Source organism: Oncorhynchus masou, chromosome 18 (assembly GCF_036934945.1).
Source record: "Oncorhynchus masou masou isolate Uvic2021 chromosome 18, UVic_Omas_1.1, whole genome shotgun sequence".
In the NCBI taxonomy this organism is placed as follows: domain Eukaryota; kingdom Metazoa; phylum Chordata; class Actinopteri; order Salmoniformes; family Salmonidae; genus Oncorhynchus; species Oncorhynchus masou.
In genome coordinates this window covers 52,587,683-52,605,252 of record NC_088229.1, presented here as the reverse complement: position 1 = coordinate 52,605,252, position 17,570 = coordinate 52,587,683, and the positions used below count along the sequence as shown (strand labels likewise).

The 17,570-nt window shown below is 44.4% G+C and overlaps 1 protein-coding gene across 1 annotated transcript in view; it reads left to right on the top strand.

Moving 5' to 3' along the window:
• svild (supervillin d) overlaps positions 1-17,570 on the top strand; it is a 115,496-nt gene that overhangs the window by 74,596 nt on the left and 23,330 nt on the right. Inside the window, 12 exon segments of the mRNA XM_064923657.1 lie at positions 2,017-2,164; positions 3,320-3,403; positions 3,856-3,942; positions 4,387-4,570; positions 9,145-9,317; positions 10,694-10,849; positions 11,203-11,339; positions 14,896-15,043; positions 15,420-15,565; positions 15,647-15,822; positions 16,438-16,567; positions 17,103-17,415. Of these exon segments, the coding sequence (XP_064779729.1) occupies positions 2,017-2,164; positions 3,320-3,403; positions 3,856-3,942; positions 4,387-4,570; positions 9,145-9,317; positions 10,694-10,849; positions 11,203-11,339; positions 14,896-15,043; positions 15,420-15,565; positions 15,647-15,822; positions 16,438-16,567; positions 17,103-17,415 (1,882 nt within the window).

Here is a 17,570-nt window from a genome sequence, read left to right as displayed (position 1 = left end):
ACAATGACCCCAAGCATACTTCCAAAGTTGTGGCAAAATGGATTAAGGACAACAGAGTCAAGGTATTGGAATGTCCGTCACAAAGCCCTGACCTCAAGACAGGGAATATTTACTGTGATTATATGTCAGGAATTGTGAAAAACTGAGTTTAAATGTATTTGGCGAAGGTGTATGTAAACTTCCGACTTCAACTGTGTATGTGTGTATAACTTGATCTGTAACTGTGTGGTGCCTGGCCTTGTATAGTATTCAGGCTACCTCCTATTTATGCAGTCCTAAGGTACTATGCCTTCTGCTGACATTTAAAAAAAAAAAAAAAAAAAAAAACATTCCAAATGACATCAAATGTGTTATGATAGATTTTCATCAAGAAATCTTCAAGGCCCTGTAATATCCATGACGGTAATTTTTCTTCTCTAAAGTAATAATGTAAATGGCAATCTTTTATTAAAAAAAAAATGTTTTTGGAATCAACCAAATCTTTCCTTCAAAATGCCTATCCATGTTTTGACCCAAGACTTTCAAATATGTTCAGGTGTGGGTGTGTCAAGTGTGGGGAAGTGATTTAATATGGAGCTTTGGGGCCTGAAACCTTCTCTTTTATGTCTCCATATAGACATTTTAGTTGTCAGCTAAAGCTGAACAGTTTTAGTCATTCTGTTTATATTTCTCATAATTCAGTTCCTTTTGACTAATTCAATGTCTATATATCTTGGTATATTTCTATATAATATCAACTTTCTCAATAATCTAGATTGGGACCAATACATTACATATCTACCTTACTCCAGTTTTCTGGACACAATTAGCTTGTACTGGACTAAACAACATGCTCAAATGGGAAATCTCCATTGAAAATGCTTTTTAGTCCAGGATTAGGCTTAATCTGGGATGCCGGCCCTGTTTGTTTAGGTTGGTACTCTATTGTTGAATGTATCAGTGAGTCAGCAGGCTTAGTTGCTTCCTAGTTTTCAGCTGAACAAAAATTAATGCAGACTTTGACAGGCCAGGTGGTTCTAGGAGGAGTCCTTTTGATCTACTGTATGTATGTTTAACATCTGATTGATTCCATTCTCCGCGTGGCGCTAGGCAACATTCCCTCGGCATTCATTCAATCATTTGTAGCCTGTTTTACTTTTCACAATTAGCGTTTTAACTTTCAGGAGAGTAAATTAGCGAGATTAAATATTATCACATCGTTATTTTCTAATGAGTGGATAACAATTGGCATTTTGAAACCATGCAGTCTCCCGAAAGGGGTTTTGTTATTTTATCTCACAGCTCACACACACACACACACACCATTGTACTGTACTCAGCCATTGGAAATCAAGCCAAGGCCATAAAATGCATCACGGATATTTAATATCATGAATTACTGTGCAACAGCTCGTGGGACTTGTGCCTGGTAAATTCCACAGTAATTCATTTTAATGATGAAATTTAGGCGCAGAAACAGCAATGGCAATGAAGCAAGATTCATGAGTATACATTTGTTTTGCTTCCGAGGGGAGAAGAGGGGTTCTCTGTTGGTAGTGTAGCTCATAAGTTTCCTGAAGACTAATGTAGTTTGGGAAATGTTCCAATATGTGTTTGTGCTCTGTGTGTCTGACTCGCTCTTGCTCTCTCTGCATCTCTCTCCCACACTCTTTGTCTCCAACATTCAGCTGTAGAAGTAGCCCAATATTCTCCCAAAATTCTATGTACGAACTGTCAACACATGCATTTGTAAAGGACGTCACGCTGCTTGTTTAGCGAGTGCCACTTTTTCCCAATTTGGCCCGTACCTGTCGCGAACTCGGGACCCCTGCCTTGCCAGCACACGTGACCGTCTTCCTGAATCGTCTTACCAGTCTGCGCCACGCCAAAAAGCTAGCTTTTTGCTGACACAAGTTGGGACACTTCAGGCTGAGGAATAGGTTTCACACATCCCCATGTGCTACTCATTCATTTTCCTATTTCTAACCCGTCTCCCCCTCTCCATCCCTTTCTCCTTCCTCTCCCTTCCCCCATCAGAAGTCCAGTGCGGACGTGGAGACCAAGATGTCCCTGGCGGACAGGATGAAGATCCTACAGGAGAAGGAGGAGGCATGGAAGAGCAGGGGGCGGGGCGCCGCCAACGACTCCACCCAGTTCACCGTGGCCGGGCGCATGGCCAAGAGAGGTCTGCGTCAGACCCCCCCCCCCCACCCCCTTGTACCACACCTATCGTTCCACACGCGCTTGCTGTTTTTATATTGGCTAATCCTATTGTATGTGGAGAGGGCTTAGAAAATGCAACTTGGAAATCCTATATTTAGAGTACTGTAATTTCCGGACTATAAGCCGCTACTTTATTCCCATGCTTTGAACCTCGCGGTTTATACAATGACGCGGCTAATTTATGGATTTTTCCCGCTTTCACAAGATTCATGCCGCCAAAAAACTGAGCACCGTCACATAATGTGACGTAAATCGAGCGCGCTTAAACTTCCCATCATTCTGATTACGGTAGTAATTTTGTCACCCTCATCATGGCAAAGACACGGAGAAATGCATATGATGCAGCTTTCAAGTTGAAGGCGATCGATCTGGTTGTTGGAAAAGGAAATACAGCTGCTGCACGGGAGCTTGGCCTTAATGAGTCGATGATAAGACGTTGGAAACAGCAGCGTGAGGAACTGACTCAGTGCAAAAAGACTTCAAAAGTTTTCAGAGGGAAGAAAAGCAGATGGCCCAAAGTATTTGCAGCCACTCGACATCAGTGTAAATCGTGCATTTAAGGTGGCGCTCCTTGTTCAGTGGGAGGCTTGGATAACAAGTGGGGAGAAATCCTTCACTAAAACGGGCCGCATGCGAAGAGCAACTTATCGTCAAGTCTGCCAGTGGGTCCTGACAGCGTGGAGCATTGTCAAAAAATCCACTATCATCAACGGGTTTCGAAAGGCTGGACTGCTACGTGTTGAAGGGGCAGCATGAGCTCAGCGGGGTATTTGCCTCCGGATGAAAGTGAAGAGAGCGACAATGAAAACGATCCAACATCGGATGAAGCAATTCTGAGGCTATTCAACTCCGACGGAGATGACTTCAGTGGTTTCAGTGCACAGGAGGAGGAAGATAGTGAACAAGTTAATTTGTTTCAATGTACCGGTAGGCACCTGCGGCTTATAGACGTGCGGCTTATTTATGTACAAAATACATATTTTTTTTAATAATTCAGTGGGTGCGGTTTATATTCAGGTGCGCTTAATAGTCCAGCAATTACGGTATATACTCACAGTTCATATAAATTGCACAAGTCCACTGACGTCAGTATGACCCCAGTGTTCTTTCCCATCAGGTCTTGTGTCCGAGACTGGTAAAGAGGAGTCTCCCATTTCCCACATTAAGAAGTCCAGCGCCACGCCAGTCAAGCCACATGAAGGTATACTATGTTCTCCTTTTGGTGATTAGATGGACTGTATAATCAGACTAGTAGTCTAAACATTTTGACATATTCAGTCAGATTATTTGGGGGCACTTAAGGGATAGTGTGACATTTTGGCAATTAAGCCCCTTTTCTACCTACCAGAGTCCGATGAACTCGTATTAGTTTCTCGTGCCAATGCTATCTAGCGTTAGCGCAATGACTGGAAGTCGACTAGAAGCATAGCATGCTTAAGGGCTTAATTGCCAAAATCTTACACTATCCCATTTAAGCCTCTGCTTACTATTTGGGGTTTAAGTCCATAGTTAGTTGCCCCATGACATGTATTTGTAAAAAGTGCTATACAAGTGCCATTTTCCTAGAATTCTAAACTCAGGAAACTAACCATACATCAAGTGACCTGTTGTCAAAATGGCCGCCTATATGTCGTCATCTCTTTTGCTGAGAAGAAATCTCCACTCCGACTGGTGTCAAGGTGGAAGGGGACAAGAGGCTGGACAAGCTAGAGTCCTTCCTGGACAAGCTCCACAGTAAAGGTAAATCCCACACACTGACACTATTAGGGTTCACCGTGGCCACACTTTTTGTTATGACATCTTTTAAAAATAAAGCCACTATCAAGTTTCTCCGTAGGCACACTTTTGTCATGACACCCTTTGTGCCATAAAAGCTTGAACATCGACAGACTCAACACGCAATTGCCAATAAATAAGAACGTTTCTCTCTCCAATTGACTTATGTCTGAACTTCCTCACACTCAGAGTTACAGAAAGTAACTGGAATCGCTTGTTGAGTTTCTCGATGTTGATACTTCTCTGACACATTGGCTTGCAGGGCTATAGCGCGATAATGGGTAGTCATACACATGGGGTTTCGTAGAAAACTAGACAGTGGTGGCCTTTTGATCTACAGTAGTAAGAGTTCAGTCAAACTGGTTGAATCCTGAAAGTTCTCATTTCCTGCTTTCTGTTTCTTGGCAGGGCTGGGGCACAGCCGGACTTCCACCATCGAGGTGACTGCCGAGACGGAGAAGGAGGTCATGACCCTGGATGATGAGGAGACGTTTGGCCGCTTTTACAAGCCTGTGTCGCCCACCGCCCGAGGCGTTGTCGTTACTGCACTGACCGAGGAGGAATTCAGTGACCTTCAAGCCGACACGCCAAAGTACGGTTCAGTCTGTGTCAATGTAGCAATCTACAAACTGTATTGGAATCAGTCCTGTTGAATATAAACTCAGCAGAAAAGGAAACGTCCCTTTTTCAGAACCCTGTCTTTCAAAGATAATTCATAAAAATGTAACTTAACAGGTCTTCATTATCAAGGTTTTAAACAGTGTTTCCCATGCTTGTTCAATTAACAATTAATGAACATGCGCACCTGTGGAACGGTCATTATGACACTAACAGCTTACAGACGGTAGGCAATTAAGGTCACAGTTATGAAAACTTAGGACACTAAAGAGGCCTTTCTACTGATTCTAAAAAACACCAAAAGAAAGATGCCCAGGGTACCTGCTCATCATTGTGAACGTGCCTTAGGCATGCTGCAAGGAGGCATGGGGACTGTATATGTGACCAGGGCAATAAATTGCAATGTCCGTATTGTGAGGCGCCTAAGACAGTGCTCCAGGGAGACAGGACCGACAGCTGATTGTCCTCGCAGTGGCAGACCACGTGTAACAACACCTGCACAGGATCGATACATCACACCTGCGGGACAGGTACAGGATGGCAACAACAACTGCCTGAGTTAGACCAGGAATGCACAATCCCTCCATCGGTGCTCAGACTATCCGCAATAGGTTTGAGAGAGGCTGGACTGAGGGCTTGTAGGCCTGTCATAAGGCAGGTCCTCACCAGACATCACCGGCAACAATGTCTCCTAGGGGCACAAACCCACCGACGCTGGACCAGACAGGACTGGCAAAACGTGCTCTTCAATGACGAGTTGCAGTTTTGTCTCAACAGGGGTGATGGTCGGATTTGCGTTTATTGTCGAAGGAATGAGCGTTACACCGAGGCCTGCACTCTGGAGCGGGATCGATTTGGAGGTGGAGGGTCCATCATGGTCTGGGGCAGTGTGTCACAGCATCATCGGACTGAGCTTGTTGTCATTGCAGGTAATCTCAACGCTGTGCATTACAGGGAAGACATCCTCCTCCCTCATGTGGTACCCTTCCTGCAGGCTCATCCTGACATGACCCTGCAGCATGACAATGCCACCAGCCATACTGCTCGTTCTGTGCGTGATTTCCTGCAAGACCGGAATGTCAGTGTTCTGCCATAGCCAGCAAAGAACCCGGATCCTAGTGAGCACGTCTGGGACCTGTTGGATCCTGTGGAAGAGTGGGGTAACATCTCACAGCAAGAACGAGGCAAACCTGGTGCAGTCCATGAGGAGAAGATGCACTGCAGTACTTAGTATCTGGTGTGTCACCAGCTGTATTGACTGTTTGATCTTGACCCCCCCCCCCCCCTTTGTTCAGGGACACATTCTTCAATTTCGATTAGTTACATGTCTGTTGAACTTGTTCAGTTTATGTCTCACTTGTTGAATCTTGTTATGTTCATACAAATATTTACACATGTTAAGTTTGCTTAAAATAAATGCAGTTGACAGTGAGAGGATGTTTCTTTTTTTGCTTAGTTTAGTTCTCAGTGGGAGAATAAGTCAGGGAATTCCACTGGTCAATTTGATTAGTTGAGTTTGCTTATCGACTAGAGTAGTTGGTACTTGAGGAGAGATTTGGAAACACTGTTTTAACATTTAAAAAAAGTATAGATAGTTGTTTTTAGTTGTCTTTTTTCCCATATTCATTTAGGCAAATTGCTCTTATTTATTCCTACAGTACGAGCATGACTATACAGAATCTTCCATACCAATGTACTTTATGAGATGTACTGTACCAGTTAACTTGATCATTGGGGGGCGATACGCATTGATTGAAGCTCAATGTTAAATTAAAATCCCCACCATCATATCTAAGCCAATATGACACCAATCTTGATGAAAATGTTTAAATCAACTTGATTGGAGGTACACAACACGCTCCCCGCAACTCGTCATGATCGTCCAGCCGTTACCGAGAACCAGATACTGGGTTGTTAGCAATTGATTTTTAAAACTATTTCTTGCGCCTACCTAGCTCAAATTCTAACGTCGGATTAAAACGAGACTATAGCGTCCATAAAGTGACTTTCGGTCTTCTTTTTTTTAAATGGCGGATTTACTAAATTTGTAGGTGCAACAGTTTTTATAAAATGTATAATTTATCGCTCTCACATGCACATAAGAAACAACAATGTGCTACCTTTTTGTAGCATTTATAGACAATGCTAACATATTTTGAAATCAGTGGAATTCAAGTATGATAGCTAAGGAGATGGAGAAAACACCCGGACAACCATGGCATCCGACAGGAGATGCCTCCAACCATGAATGATGTATGCGGTTAAGATAGTCTAGCTAACTACATTTTCGGATATGACATGTTTCTAATTTTGACAGAAAGAGCCATATACTTGGCTAGCTATAGCCTAATGTTAGCATTGAACCTGGTTGATTAGCTACCTGCAGATTCATGCAGGGAAGTAACTTCATGAGTGAGGTGCTTGTCTGCTGCAGTTATTACATTTGGATCAACCCTTAAAGAGATGGGTGGGGCTAAAGCTTAAGAGGGTGTGAATGATGCTGAATGGGTGTAGACAAAGAAGGGCTCTCCAATAGTAGTAGCAAAATATTCAAAGGCCATTTTTTTCAAAGTGAGTTTACAAGTTTATCAACTTTCAAAGCAAAATGACTTTCCCATTGTTCCTGAACTGTAGTGTATGATATGCCATTTTGTAGCTCTGAGTCTCTACTTTTATCCAATTTTTGCTTCAAATTTTGCTGCATTTCATAGTTTGGATGTCTTCACTATAATTCTACAATGTAGAAAATACTCAAATAAAGAAAAACCCTTGAATGAGTAGGTGTTACCAAGCTTTTGACTGGTACTGTACATAATCATACGAAATGCTATGAGATCAGGCTTCAGCACAGCCAGGCTGCAGCACAGCCAGCCAGCAGCGTACAGTCAAAAGAAAAGGAAATGCTTTCCACTTGATCAATTGAGTCTGTTTTTGAGTCTGTGTTCAACAAGTCAACAGTTTTGTTCGACTTATATTTTCACCAAGCAAGATAAATAAATGTGCAATCACTACTGAGTGTATGAACAAAATCATTTTGGAATGAATGCTTCCAGACATAGTCTGTCAAAGTCAACTTTTTAAGAACAGGATTTGGAAAGTAATGGTTTGAGTTCCTGCCTGTGGATTGGAACATTGCAGGTTCACCTGGAGGAGATATTTTGACCATTCTTTCATTAAACCTCTTAGCCGTGAAGTCCTCTGTTTAGGGGACCTGTATGGTTCTGGTACCGTTTCAGACCAATATTTTCGCATATATATTGATCTGTTGACACCATTCTCCTCCTGTCTTTTTGGCATTTTAATCTACGTGTGTTGATCAACAGGGCCATACTAACAACCATGTGTTGGATATTTTTCAACTCTGCCATGCACACCTGTGTGATGCTTGCCACAGTAAGGATTAGCCACAATAGTGGAATATGCAGTTTGCCTTCATAATAAAAGTACCCCATTTAGAAGTGAGTCAAACAATGGAATAATGCCATGAGAGTAGATAATGCTAGACAAGGTTGGAATGTTGAACATCCCAAAACTGTGGTAAATTGTCCATATACCACACAGGCCTTATTGCTTATTTATAATGTTGTATAATAATTTAGCATAATCATCTTCCGGTGTAAAAGAATAACATAGACATTTTTTTTAAATTAATGAATTAATGTTTTATGTCATAATAGGCATTGGTCTAATGCCGAAAAAGAAACTAAATTCACAAATGTGTATTATTCTTGCGTCGCCATCTTTATTGTAGTAAGAAATAAGTACAAACAACCACATTATTTTGACAAGAGGTAATGAACTCGCCATTGGTCAGAACAGCAATTGATAAAACAGGATAATGTTTGAAACAAGTGCTTCTAGGCATATTTCAATATTACACATTTAAGTTAGCATGTCTGCATTCATGATTTTTGTAACTGTTATCTGAGCTACTGTGTCCAACACACCACCACCTGTTATGTTGGGCACCTACTGACAAAAAAGGATGTTTATATATTGTTTTTTCAATTACATGTTTTGCTCAAATTAAAGCTTAAGGAAATACAGGCATGCACCACATTACTACAAGACAAATCGTCTCAATCAAGCCTGATGGTCTTGTAAGAATAAAAGCAAAGTTTGCCCTCATTTAATTTATAAAGCATGAAAAGGTAACGCAATGGGATAGTGTCTTACTGTGGTGGGTGAAGATTCCAATACCTTGAATGTCGTACAATCACGTTATTGTGGAAGCACCTCCAAAAAAGTATGAATTAGGTTGTTTGAGAAGGTTTGAATCCTAAGCAACCTGCCTACACACAGTTTGAAGTACTATACCAACATAGCTACTGTAGCAGGTCAGAGCTGTGTGCTGGAAAACCTTGGAAGAGCATGGGTGGAATCGGCATTGTGGTGTTCATGTGAATTTCCTTTATTTTTCAGCTTCAGACCAATGCCTATTCTCACTTAACAAAGTTTTTTGTTTTTAAATGACCTTTTGCATTTGTAAATTATCTCAAGGTGTACATCTCTCCTTCTAACTTCCCCGTCTTCTGCGTATGATTCTAGGTTGACGTCGGCAGTGACGGAGCACAAGCGTGCTGTGCGTCCTACTCGGAATAACCAGGGCTCACGCAACCCCCTCCGTGCCCTGGCGGCCCGCAACGACATCCGCCAGGTCTACACGGAACAGAGACTCAATATAGCTACCGTGGAAACTAAGAGGATCCAAGTGGAGAGGAGTAAGCCATTCCTGTAATATGTGTTCTGTAATGCAAGGTGGTTTGTTTATTTTCTTTTTAACCCCCTTTTCCCCACAAATTTGTGATATCCAGTTGGTAGTTAGTCTTGTCCCATCGCTGCAACTCCCATACGAACTCAGGAGAGGCGAAGATCGAGAGCCATGCTGCTTGGCACACGGCACGCTTAACCCGGAAGCCAGCCGCACCAATGTGTCGGAGGAAACGCCGACGTTAGTATGCATGTTCTCGGCCCGCCACAGGAGTCGCGCGATCAGATAAGGACATCCCGGCCGGCCAAACCATCTCCGAACCCGGACGACGCTGGGCCACTTGCGTGCCGCCTCATGGGTCTCCCGGTCACGGCCGGATGCGTCACAGCCTGGGATCGAACCAGTGATGCCTCATGCACTGTGATGTAGTGCCTTAGACCGCTGCACCACGCAGGAGGCCCATGCAACACAGATTTCAAAGATAACTATCCGTTTAACAAGTTGTAAATGGATCGTTTTCTAAAAGGTGAATCCCCAGGTGGCTAAGGAAGTGCTATTTTATTATATTTCTGAGATATTTTATTTCAGCTCAGGAAACATGGGACCAACAGTTTACATGACATTGCCTGCATGATAAAAAGACAAGAGGGCAAGACAAAAATGAAATGCTATAGGCTGAATGCTTGTTGTTTAAGGTACCAAACTGTCTGTTCAAGCATTTGACACACAGTTCGGACACTCATCGGTACAACACAGATATGGTATCAGTGGTCTCGTCACATACCCCAGGTCCAGAACAGAGGCTGGGAAATGCACTGTATTAAATAGAGCCATGACGACATGAAACCTTCTGAACCCCAGGTAACTCAAGCTAGCAATAAAACCAAATTAAAAGAACACCTTACGGGCAACCGGGACTGTGAAGAGACAGACATTTTTATATATTTTGTATTGTAATTTGCACTGTATTATGTAGGGGCTCATAGGGCAGGAACCATCTCCTGTTTCTGAAGTGTGAGGCAGAGGGAGGAGATAATAGAGTATTATCTATATTACAATATGTATTTTATTTGTTTTGTTTCCTGTTTGGACCCCATACTAGTAAATACTATTACTCAAAGGTGGGTTTTGAGACTGAACTTGAAGGATTGAATGGAGTCAGATTCGTAGGTATACGGGGGGGAGAGTTCCAGAGAGTGAGGGTGACATAGCTGAATGCACGGTCCCCCATGGAGTCGGTGGGTTAGAGGCTGCGGGTGTGGGTGTCGATGAGTTGCTGCTAACCTCCATTTTGGATTGCTACCCACCCCCGTTTCAGCTCAAGTCCACATTGGCCAAGTACATTAATGGCCGACTAACCTCCAGTTTGTCTCTTGTCATCCACAGTGGCCAAGCATTCCAACCTGGCGGACGCAGCTCTGGCCGGCCTGGCTAGCAAGGAGAACTTCCGCAAGGTCAACCTGCGCAGCACCAAATCCACTGAGGTGGTGACCAACAACAGCACGCTGCCCTTCAACAAGCTCATGCTCATCCGCATCAAAGGTCAGTCAGAGGGCAAAGGTCACGAGGTCAGGAACGCCCTTTTTCTGTTCAGAAATTGCACCATATTCTCTGTATAGTGCACTACGTTTTATTTACAATGATTCTTCATTGTAAATACATTTGACACATTTTTTTGTCCATTACCAGTACTCTTGAACAATACAACAGTGGCACAGATTTCAAACTTTGCTTCACCCATCCACTTCATCTCCAGGGAGTGTACAGTAGCATATATTTTTCGGAAATTCTTTCAGGGTTGTTCCTTAACTAAACTTCCATAAGCATAGGAATGACTGGTTGGAGTAAGTGACTGTCTGGTTTCTAAAGGGGGTTTGTCTGTGTATGGTCTGCAGGTCGGAGGCACGTGCAGGTGCGTCTGGTGGAGCCCGCTGCCCATTCCCTGAACAGTGGCGACTGCTTCCTGCTCATCACCCCCAAACACTGCTTCATGTGGAGCGGAGAGTTCGCCAACGTCATCGAGAAAGCCAAGGTACTAGACATGCACTATATTTACAAAAGTATGTGGACATCAGCTTCAAACTAGTGGATTCGGCTATTCCAGCCACACCTGTTGCTGACAGGTGTATAAAATCGAGCACACAGCCATGTATTCTCCATAGACAGACATTAGCAGTAGAATGGCCCTACTGAAGAGCTCAGTGACTTTTAACGTGGCACTGTCATAAGATGCCACCTTTCCAACTAGTTAGTTGGTCAAATTTTTGCCCTGTTAGAACTGCCCTAGTCAACTGTAAGTGCTGAAGTGGAAATGTCCAGGAGCAACAACGGCTCAGCCATGAAGTGGTATGCCACACAAGCTCACACAACGAGACCGCCGAGTGCTGAAGTATGTAGCGCTAAAAAATTGTCTGTCCTCGGTTGAAACACTCACTACAGAGTTCCAAACTGCCTCTGGAAACAACGTCAGCACAAGAACTGAGCAGTCACACACAAGCCTAAGATCACCACGCACAATGCCAAGCGTCGGCTGAAGTGGTGTAAAGTTCGCCGCCATTGGACTCTGGAACAGTGGAAACGCCTTCTCTGGAGTGATGAATCACGCTTCATCGTATGGCATTATCAGCAACCAGCACTCCTGTGTTCCAATGGCACGTTGTGTTAGCTAATCCAAGTTTATCATTTAAAAAGGCTAATTGATCATTAGAAAACCCTTTTGCAATTATGTTAGCACACTGTTGTGCTGTTTAAGAAGCAATAAAACTGTCCAAAAAGCCTTCTTTAGACTAGTTGAGTATCTGGAGCATCAGCAATTTTGTGTTCATTTACAGGCTCAAAATGGTCAGAAACAAAGTACTTTCTTCTGAAACTCATTCTGTTCTTGTTCTGATAAATGAAGGCTATTCCATGTGAGAAATTACCATGAAACTGAAGATCTTGTACAACGCTGTGTACTACTCCCGCAAAACACCAGTTTCAACATCAACAGCGTGCGCCACTAGGCAAAATGTGCTTTGATTGAAACAACACACAGGTATGCTTCAGTTTAACTCCATCTGCTCAAAAATTCAGAAACTGTACATAATTCAAAACACTGTACTTCGAAACAACACTGTACGTAACGCAAGAAGATCTAAATGCATATTCTCATTAAACTGATTGAGATCAGATGATTGGCATTGATGGTTCATCGTAAAACATGACTTTTCATTCACAATTGACAGTGAGAAATGTGAAGGGAGGATGACGGCAAAACTGTGCGTCAAGCTGAGGTAAAGAAACACGCGTGCGGAACGTGGTACAGCTGTTTTGCTCTGGGGAAGATTCAGTATTTATTTTTTGCTCCGTGGGTGTCGTGACAGGGCCAGAATGGGGGGGTACCTTTGGAACCGCAGCCTCTGTCTATAATTAAACACAAAAACAATGTTTTAGGTGAACATGTTGGACTGATCCTTAGCCCGAAAAATCTAGGAAATTCAAATGAGCACCATAGCCCTAATTTCACTCATGTACTTCCAGGGTTTTTCAGCACTCAGCTTTGACGCCTGCTACACCACAGTAGCTATGTTGGTCTAGTGTACTTCAAACAGGATGTACTCACCACGACATTCTCCTGGAACGGGTCTACTGTGATCTGATCCTTTCAGATCTACTCACAGGGACATGGGCTGAGCACTCTCCCATTTACATTCCTTCCACCTTTCCATCCATCACTCTCAACCCTCTATTCTACAGGACTATCATTCACTAACACTGTCCGACCTCTCAACATGTTCTCAAATGAACAGATGATAAGGAACTGTTATACTTTATGAACTGTTTGTTTTAAATATATCTGCATTTTATTGTCTAAATATGATGGTAAGGAAGACCAGCGCAAAATAGTATAGTTTAAAAATATTTATTTTGAAATGTGTAAAAAATATCTGAATTCTATTTTTAAAGAGTAAAAGCAGTTGTTCAGTTCAGTGCCTGGCCCTCTTCCTCTGAGACTGTTGGCGCTCTGGTTCCGAGCTGATGTCCACGTCTATCTGGGGAGTGTAGCGTCTCACGCTCAACGTCTCCTCCACCCCCACTCGTCCGTCTACCAGCTGGGTGCTGGTGAAGGTGGGGCACCAGAGCGCCTCCCACATTTGCTGGTTCAGGCTATATCGTGGGGAATGGACAGAGGCGGTGGCCAACATGGAGTCCACCACCAAGTGGTAGATCTGCTGGTACACTGGGATGCAGTGTCCATGGATCATTAGGAGCTCCTCCTTAGCCTCAGACCTGCCAGTGGTGCTCCTCTCTGGTGACGAGAGGTGATGGGTATGGGACGGAAGTCTGGGAGCAATGTTTTGGACAAACCTGTTCTCCAAGGGCTCCTTGAGCTTCCGCAGGTTCTCCTCCTCTTCTGATGAGAGAGAGAAATCAGACCCTTAACTCTATCAAATGTAAAATTGTTTCAGTGGCTCTCTAAGAATACAGCTGTATAATATGGTGGCATGACATACCTCGGCCATGAGAGAAGAGGTGTACAGTTTGGTGAAGAACATGGCTGGGCCTGGGAGCACTAAATCTAGAGGAGCTGCATCACCTGGTCATCGCCCTTGTCATTAAACAGGGGCCCTCAGCCTGGTGACCATGGTCCAGGTGGAGATGTGGGAGGCTTGTTCTCCACCCTGGGCCTCACAGTGGTGGCGGCGGGGACTAGCCTGTTTCAGTCGCCGGTGTACTTTAACCTGGCAGACCAGCGGCTCAACTGTGGAGTTGACTTCACCCTCTCCACACTGCTGCTGCTCCTCAGGTGGGAGGAACTGCGGTATGTCCTGGTGGAGCCTGGAGGTCCCAGTTCTGCTTCTGGTGGCAACCGTAGAGGGTGACGAGGACAGAGACACCATCCTGGGAGAAGGAGGATGGGGAGGGAGAGGAGCAGCTCTCTACCTTCTCACACTGCATTTCCTGGGGGAAAGAATTTCCCCTTCACATAGCAGTCCTTCCACCGCCCGGAGGGTGCTACACTCCTCTGAAGGCAGTACTGATCCATCAAGAATCAAAATTCAGCTGAAGTCTTAGGTTTTAGGATAAATATTTAAAGAGTTATGTCGTTTCACAGCTAGTTCTGCTCTGTTTCCGAGTAGAATGTCTCTTTGGGGGGTGGCTTGGTTTTCCAACATGCCAAGGTTCTAGAGAATGTTGGATGAGTTCTAGCCTAGAGCTACCGCCTAGAGTTTAAAAGTAATGTCAAGAGGCACCGGTGCACATAGAAACCAAAGGTTCCATTTGGGTGCATTCAGTATTACATGGCTGCCAGTTCTAGAGTTAAGTAGATCAGTTGAAGTTGTATGTATTTGCTCTGTGGCCATCATGTGATACAATGTCAACATTCATTCTGAAATGTGTTACTGTTCAGCTCCACACTAGCCTCTCTCCTTCCCCATCCAGAAATCCTAATCCCCCAGACACTTCTGTTTATCCAAAAGTAATCATTTTCAGTCACGTCAGGAAGTTCATCGAAATACAAATAATGAATTGAAAAAAGTTTTATTTCACTTGCCCGAATGAATACGACCATGGCCTAAGCTCTTTGGCCTGTCCTGTATCCCTAGGCCTCAGAGATGGCATCGTTCGTGCAGGCGAAGAGGGACCTTGGTTGTAAGGCCTCCCAGGTGACTGTGCTGGAGGAGGGCATCAACACTGACAACAAATGGGCTAAGGAGTTCTGGGACCTACTGGGGGGCAAGACCGACTACAGAGGTACATACGTGCTTGTTTGCATGCACACATATACACACACATACAGTGTGCTCATAAATTGTACACACACACCAGTAGATGTGCACACACGCAGTCTCTCTCTCTCACACACACACACACACATACACACAGTGTACACTTACACAATAAATAAATGTGCGTACTCGCATAAACACATTCTTGTACACACACACGGTGGACCAGGTCGTAAACATATCCCAGGTGCACACTTGAACACAGACCACACACAAACACACATTAGATGACCATATCTAATACACCTCATCACACACACCACCTTCCAACACCCAAAATACCACCTCCCCCTCTCAACACACACACACTTATGTCCATTTCCATGTCCATTTGTGTGCAGGTGCAGGGGAGCCGGAGGAGGATGAGCTGTATGAAAGTGGTGTGTTAGACTCTAATGGAGTCTATGGGCTGCAGGAGGGCAAACTGGTGCCCCACAAAGAGGCCTGGGCCTCCATCCCCAGTGTCACCCTGCTCAACTCTAAAGAGGTATACCTGTGTGTGAAAGTGTGTGTGTGTGTGTGTGTGTGTGTGTGTGTGTCGGACTTTCCTGATTCCCTCTCTCTCTAGGTGTTAGTGTTTGACTTTGGCAGTGAGGTGTACGTGTGGACGGGGAAGGACGTCCCCCTTGGTGACAGAAAGGTGGCTGTCCAATTAGGGAGGCAGCTGTGGAGCGGTTCTTACGACTACAGCAGCTGCAGGGTCAACCCCCTGGACGCCTGTTCAACCAATACTGATGTCCCTGAGTGAGTTGCAACTTCTTAGCCTGCCCTTTTATACACACTGTCCAATCACATCGCTCAGTTTTTGATGATGACCACAGGAAAATTCAAAAGGTCTTTGCTGGGTCATGCCACAAAAACGTTTGGAGTTGCTTGAAGGGCTAGTGTTTGAAGGACCAGTGCTCTCATTTGAACTGAGTGCCACTACCACGAATATGCAGAGGCAAAGGACTGTCTACACTATAGTATGGCAGCATGTGTCTAGCATCTGTTTAGCAGTGATAAGTATTTGCAAATGTTGAAGTCAGTGTCGGTGGGGCGAAGACACTTTAGATTAGGGCTGGGAATTGCCAGGGGCCTAACGATACAATATTATCACAATACTTAGGTGCCAATATATCTATTGCTATTCAGGATTTTATATGTGTTGCGATTCGATATTCCAAACACGTTGCTCTTGTCTGCTACAGAGAGACATGTCAAAGTTTCATTGTAATATCATCAAATAATATTGCGTTATGTATTTGTATCCATTTTCTTCCCCCATCACTACTTTAGATGCACCGCACTGTGAGAGAGTGTTTTTGTTGGTGTCGTTTTCTCAATGTTTGTGTGTATCTGTATGTGTTTTGTGTGTAGGCAGGGTGAGGGACGTCCCAGCTGGGCTCTGTTCGGCCGTCTGTCGGAGCACAACGAGACGGCTCTGTTCAGAGAGAAGTTCCTGGACTGGGCCGAGAGGAAAGAGGAGTCTGCCATGGATGAGGCTAAGGTATGGAAATGGATCTAGGTGGTTGGGGGGGGGGGGCGGCATGGGCTTTATCTCAATTGCTTAAACAGCTGTCCTCAATCAAAAACATAATAATTATTAAGTCCTCTTTACATCAGCAGTAGTGCTTACACAGAAACCGAGCCTAAAACACCAGAGAGCAAGCAATGGCTCGGGAAAGACAGGTGAAAGCAATATGGTGCAAGCTCATCGTTAGGCTGTCTTTCACCTCGTCAGTTCTTTTCAGATCAGTGCAGATGAGGAGACAGGGAGAAGAATGTCTGTGTAGCAAATGAAAAGCGTTCTCGTATGGGAATGCAATTAAATGTTGTTTTTTTTTTGTTTTTTTTACTCATTACGGTATTAAAAATAATAGATGAATAGAATGCACCCTTTTCAGGCCCTTTTGTCACATTGGGTCATCATGTTATGAGGCATAATCACATAGTCATACAGTATACGGTCCCATTGCTTTTGTGGAAAGAAGAAAGAAAAAACGAACACCCATTTCCTTCTCTCTCTCTCTCTCCCCTTCCAGAGCCCTGTGCACTCTACCCTCCGCTCGCCCCTTGAGGCGGCCAAGCCCGACGTCTTAAAACCGTGCGACGCCAAGGCCCTGCTGGACAGTGTGGGTGGCCCCGTACGTAGCCTCCTGGAGGGCGTAGACGTTCAGCGTGGCTACGGGATGGTTCGAACGGAGGACGGACGCCAGGCGGAGCTCGCCACAGTGGCAGTGGACGCCTGGCATATCCGGGAGTTTGAGGAGGAGGAGCTGGTGGCGGCGAGCTTGGGCCAGCTGCACGAAGGAGACACCTACGTGATCCGCTGGAAGTACTCGGTCACCACTGTGGGTGAGTAATGTTGTCATTCGAACGTCATAATAATCTACTAAAGTTGCTGGGTGAAGGGCCACTGTGGGTGAGTAATGTTGTCCTACGAACGTCATAATAATCTACTAAAGTTGCTGGGTGAAGGGCCACTGTGGGTGAGTAATGTTGTCCTACGA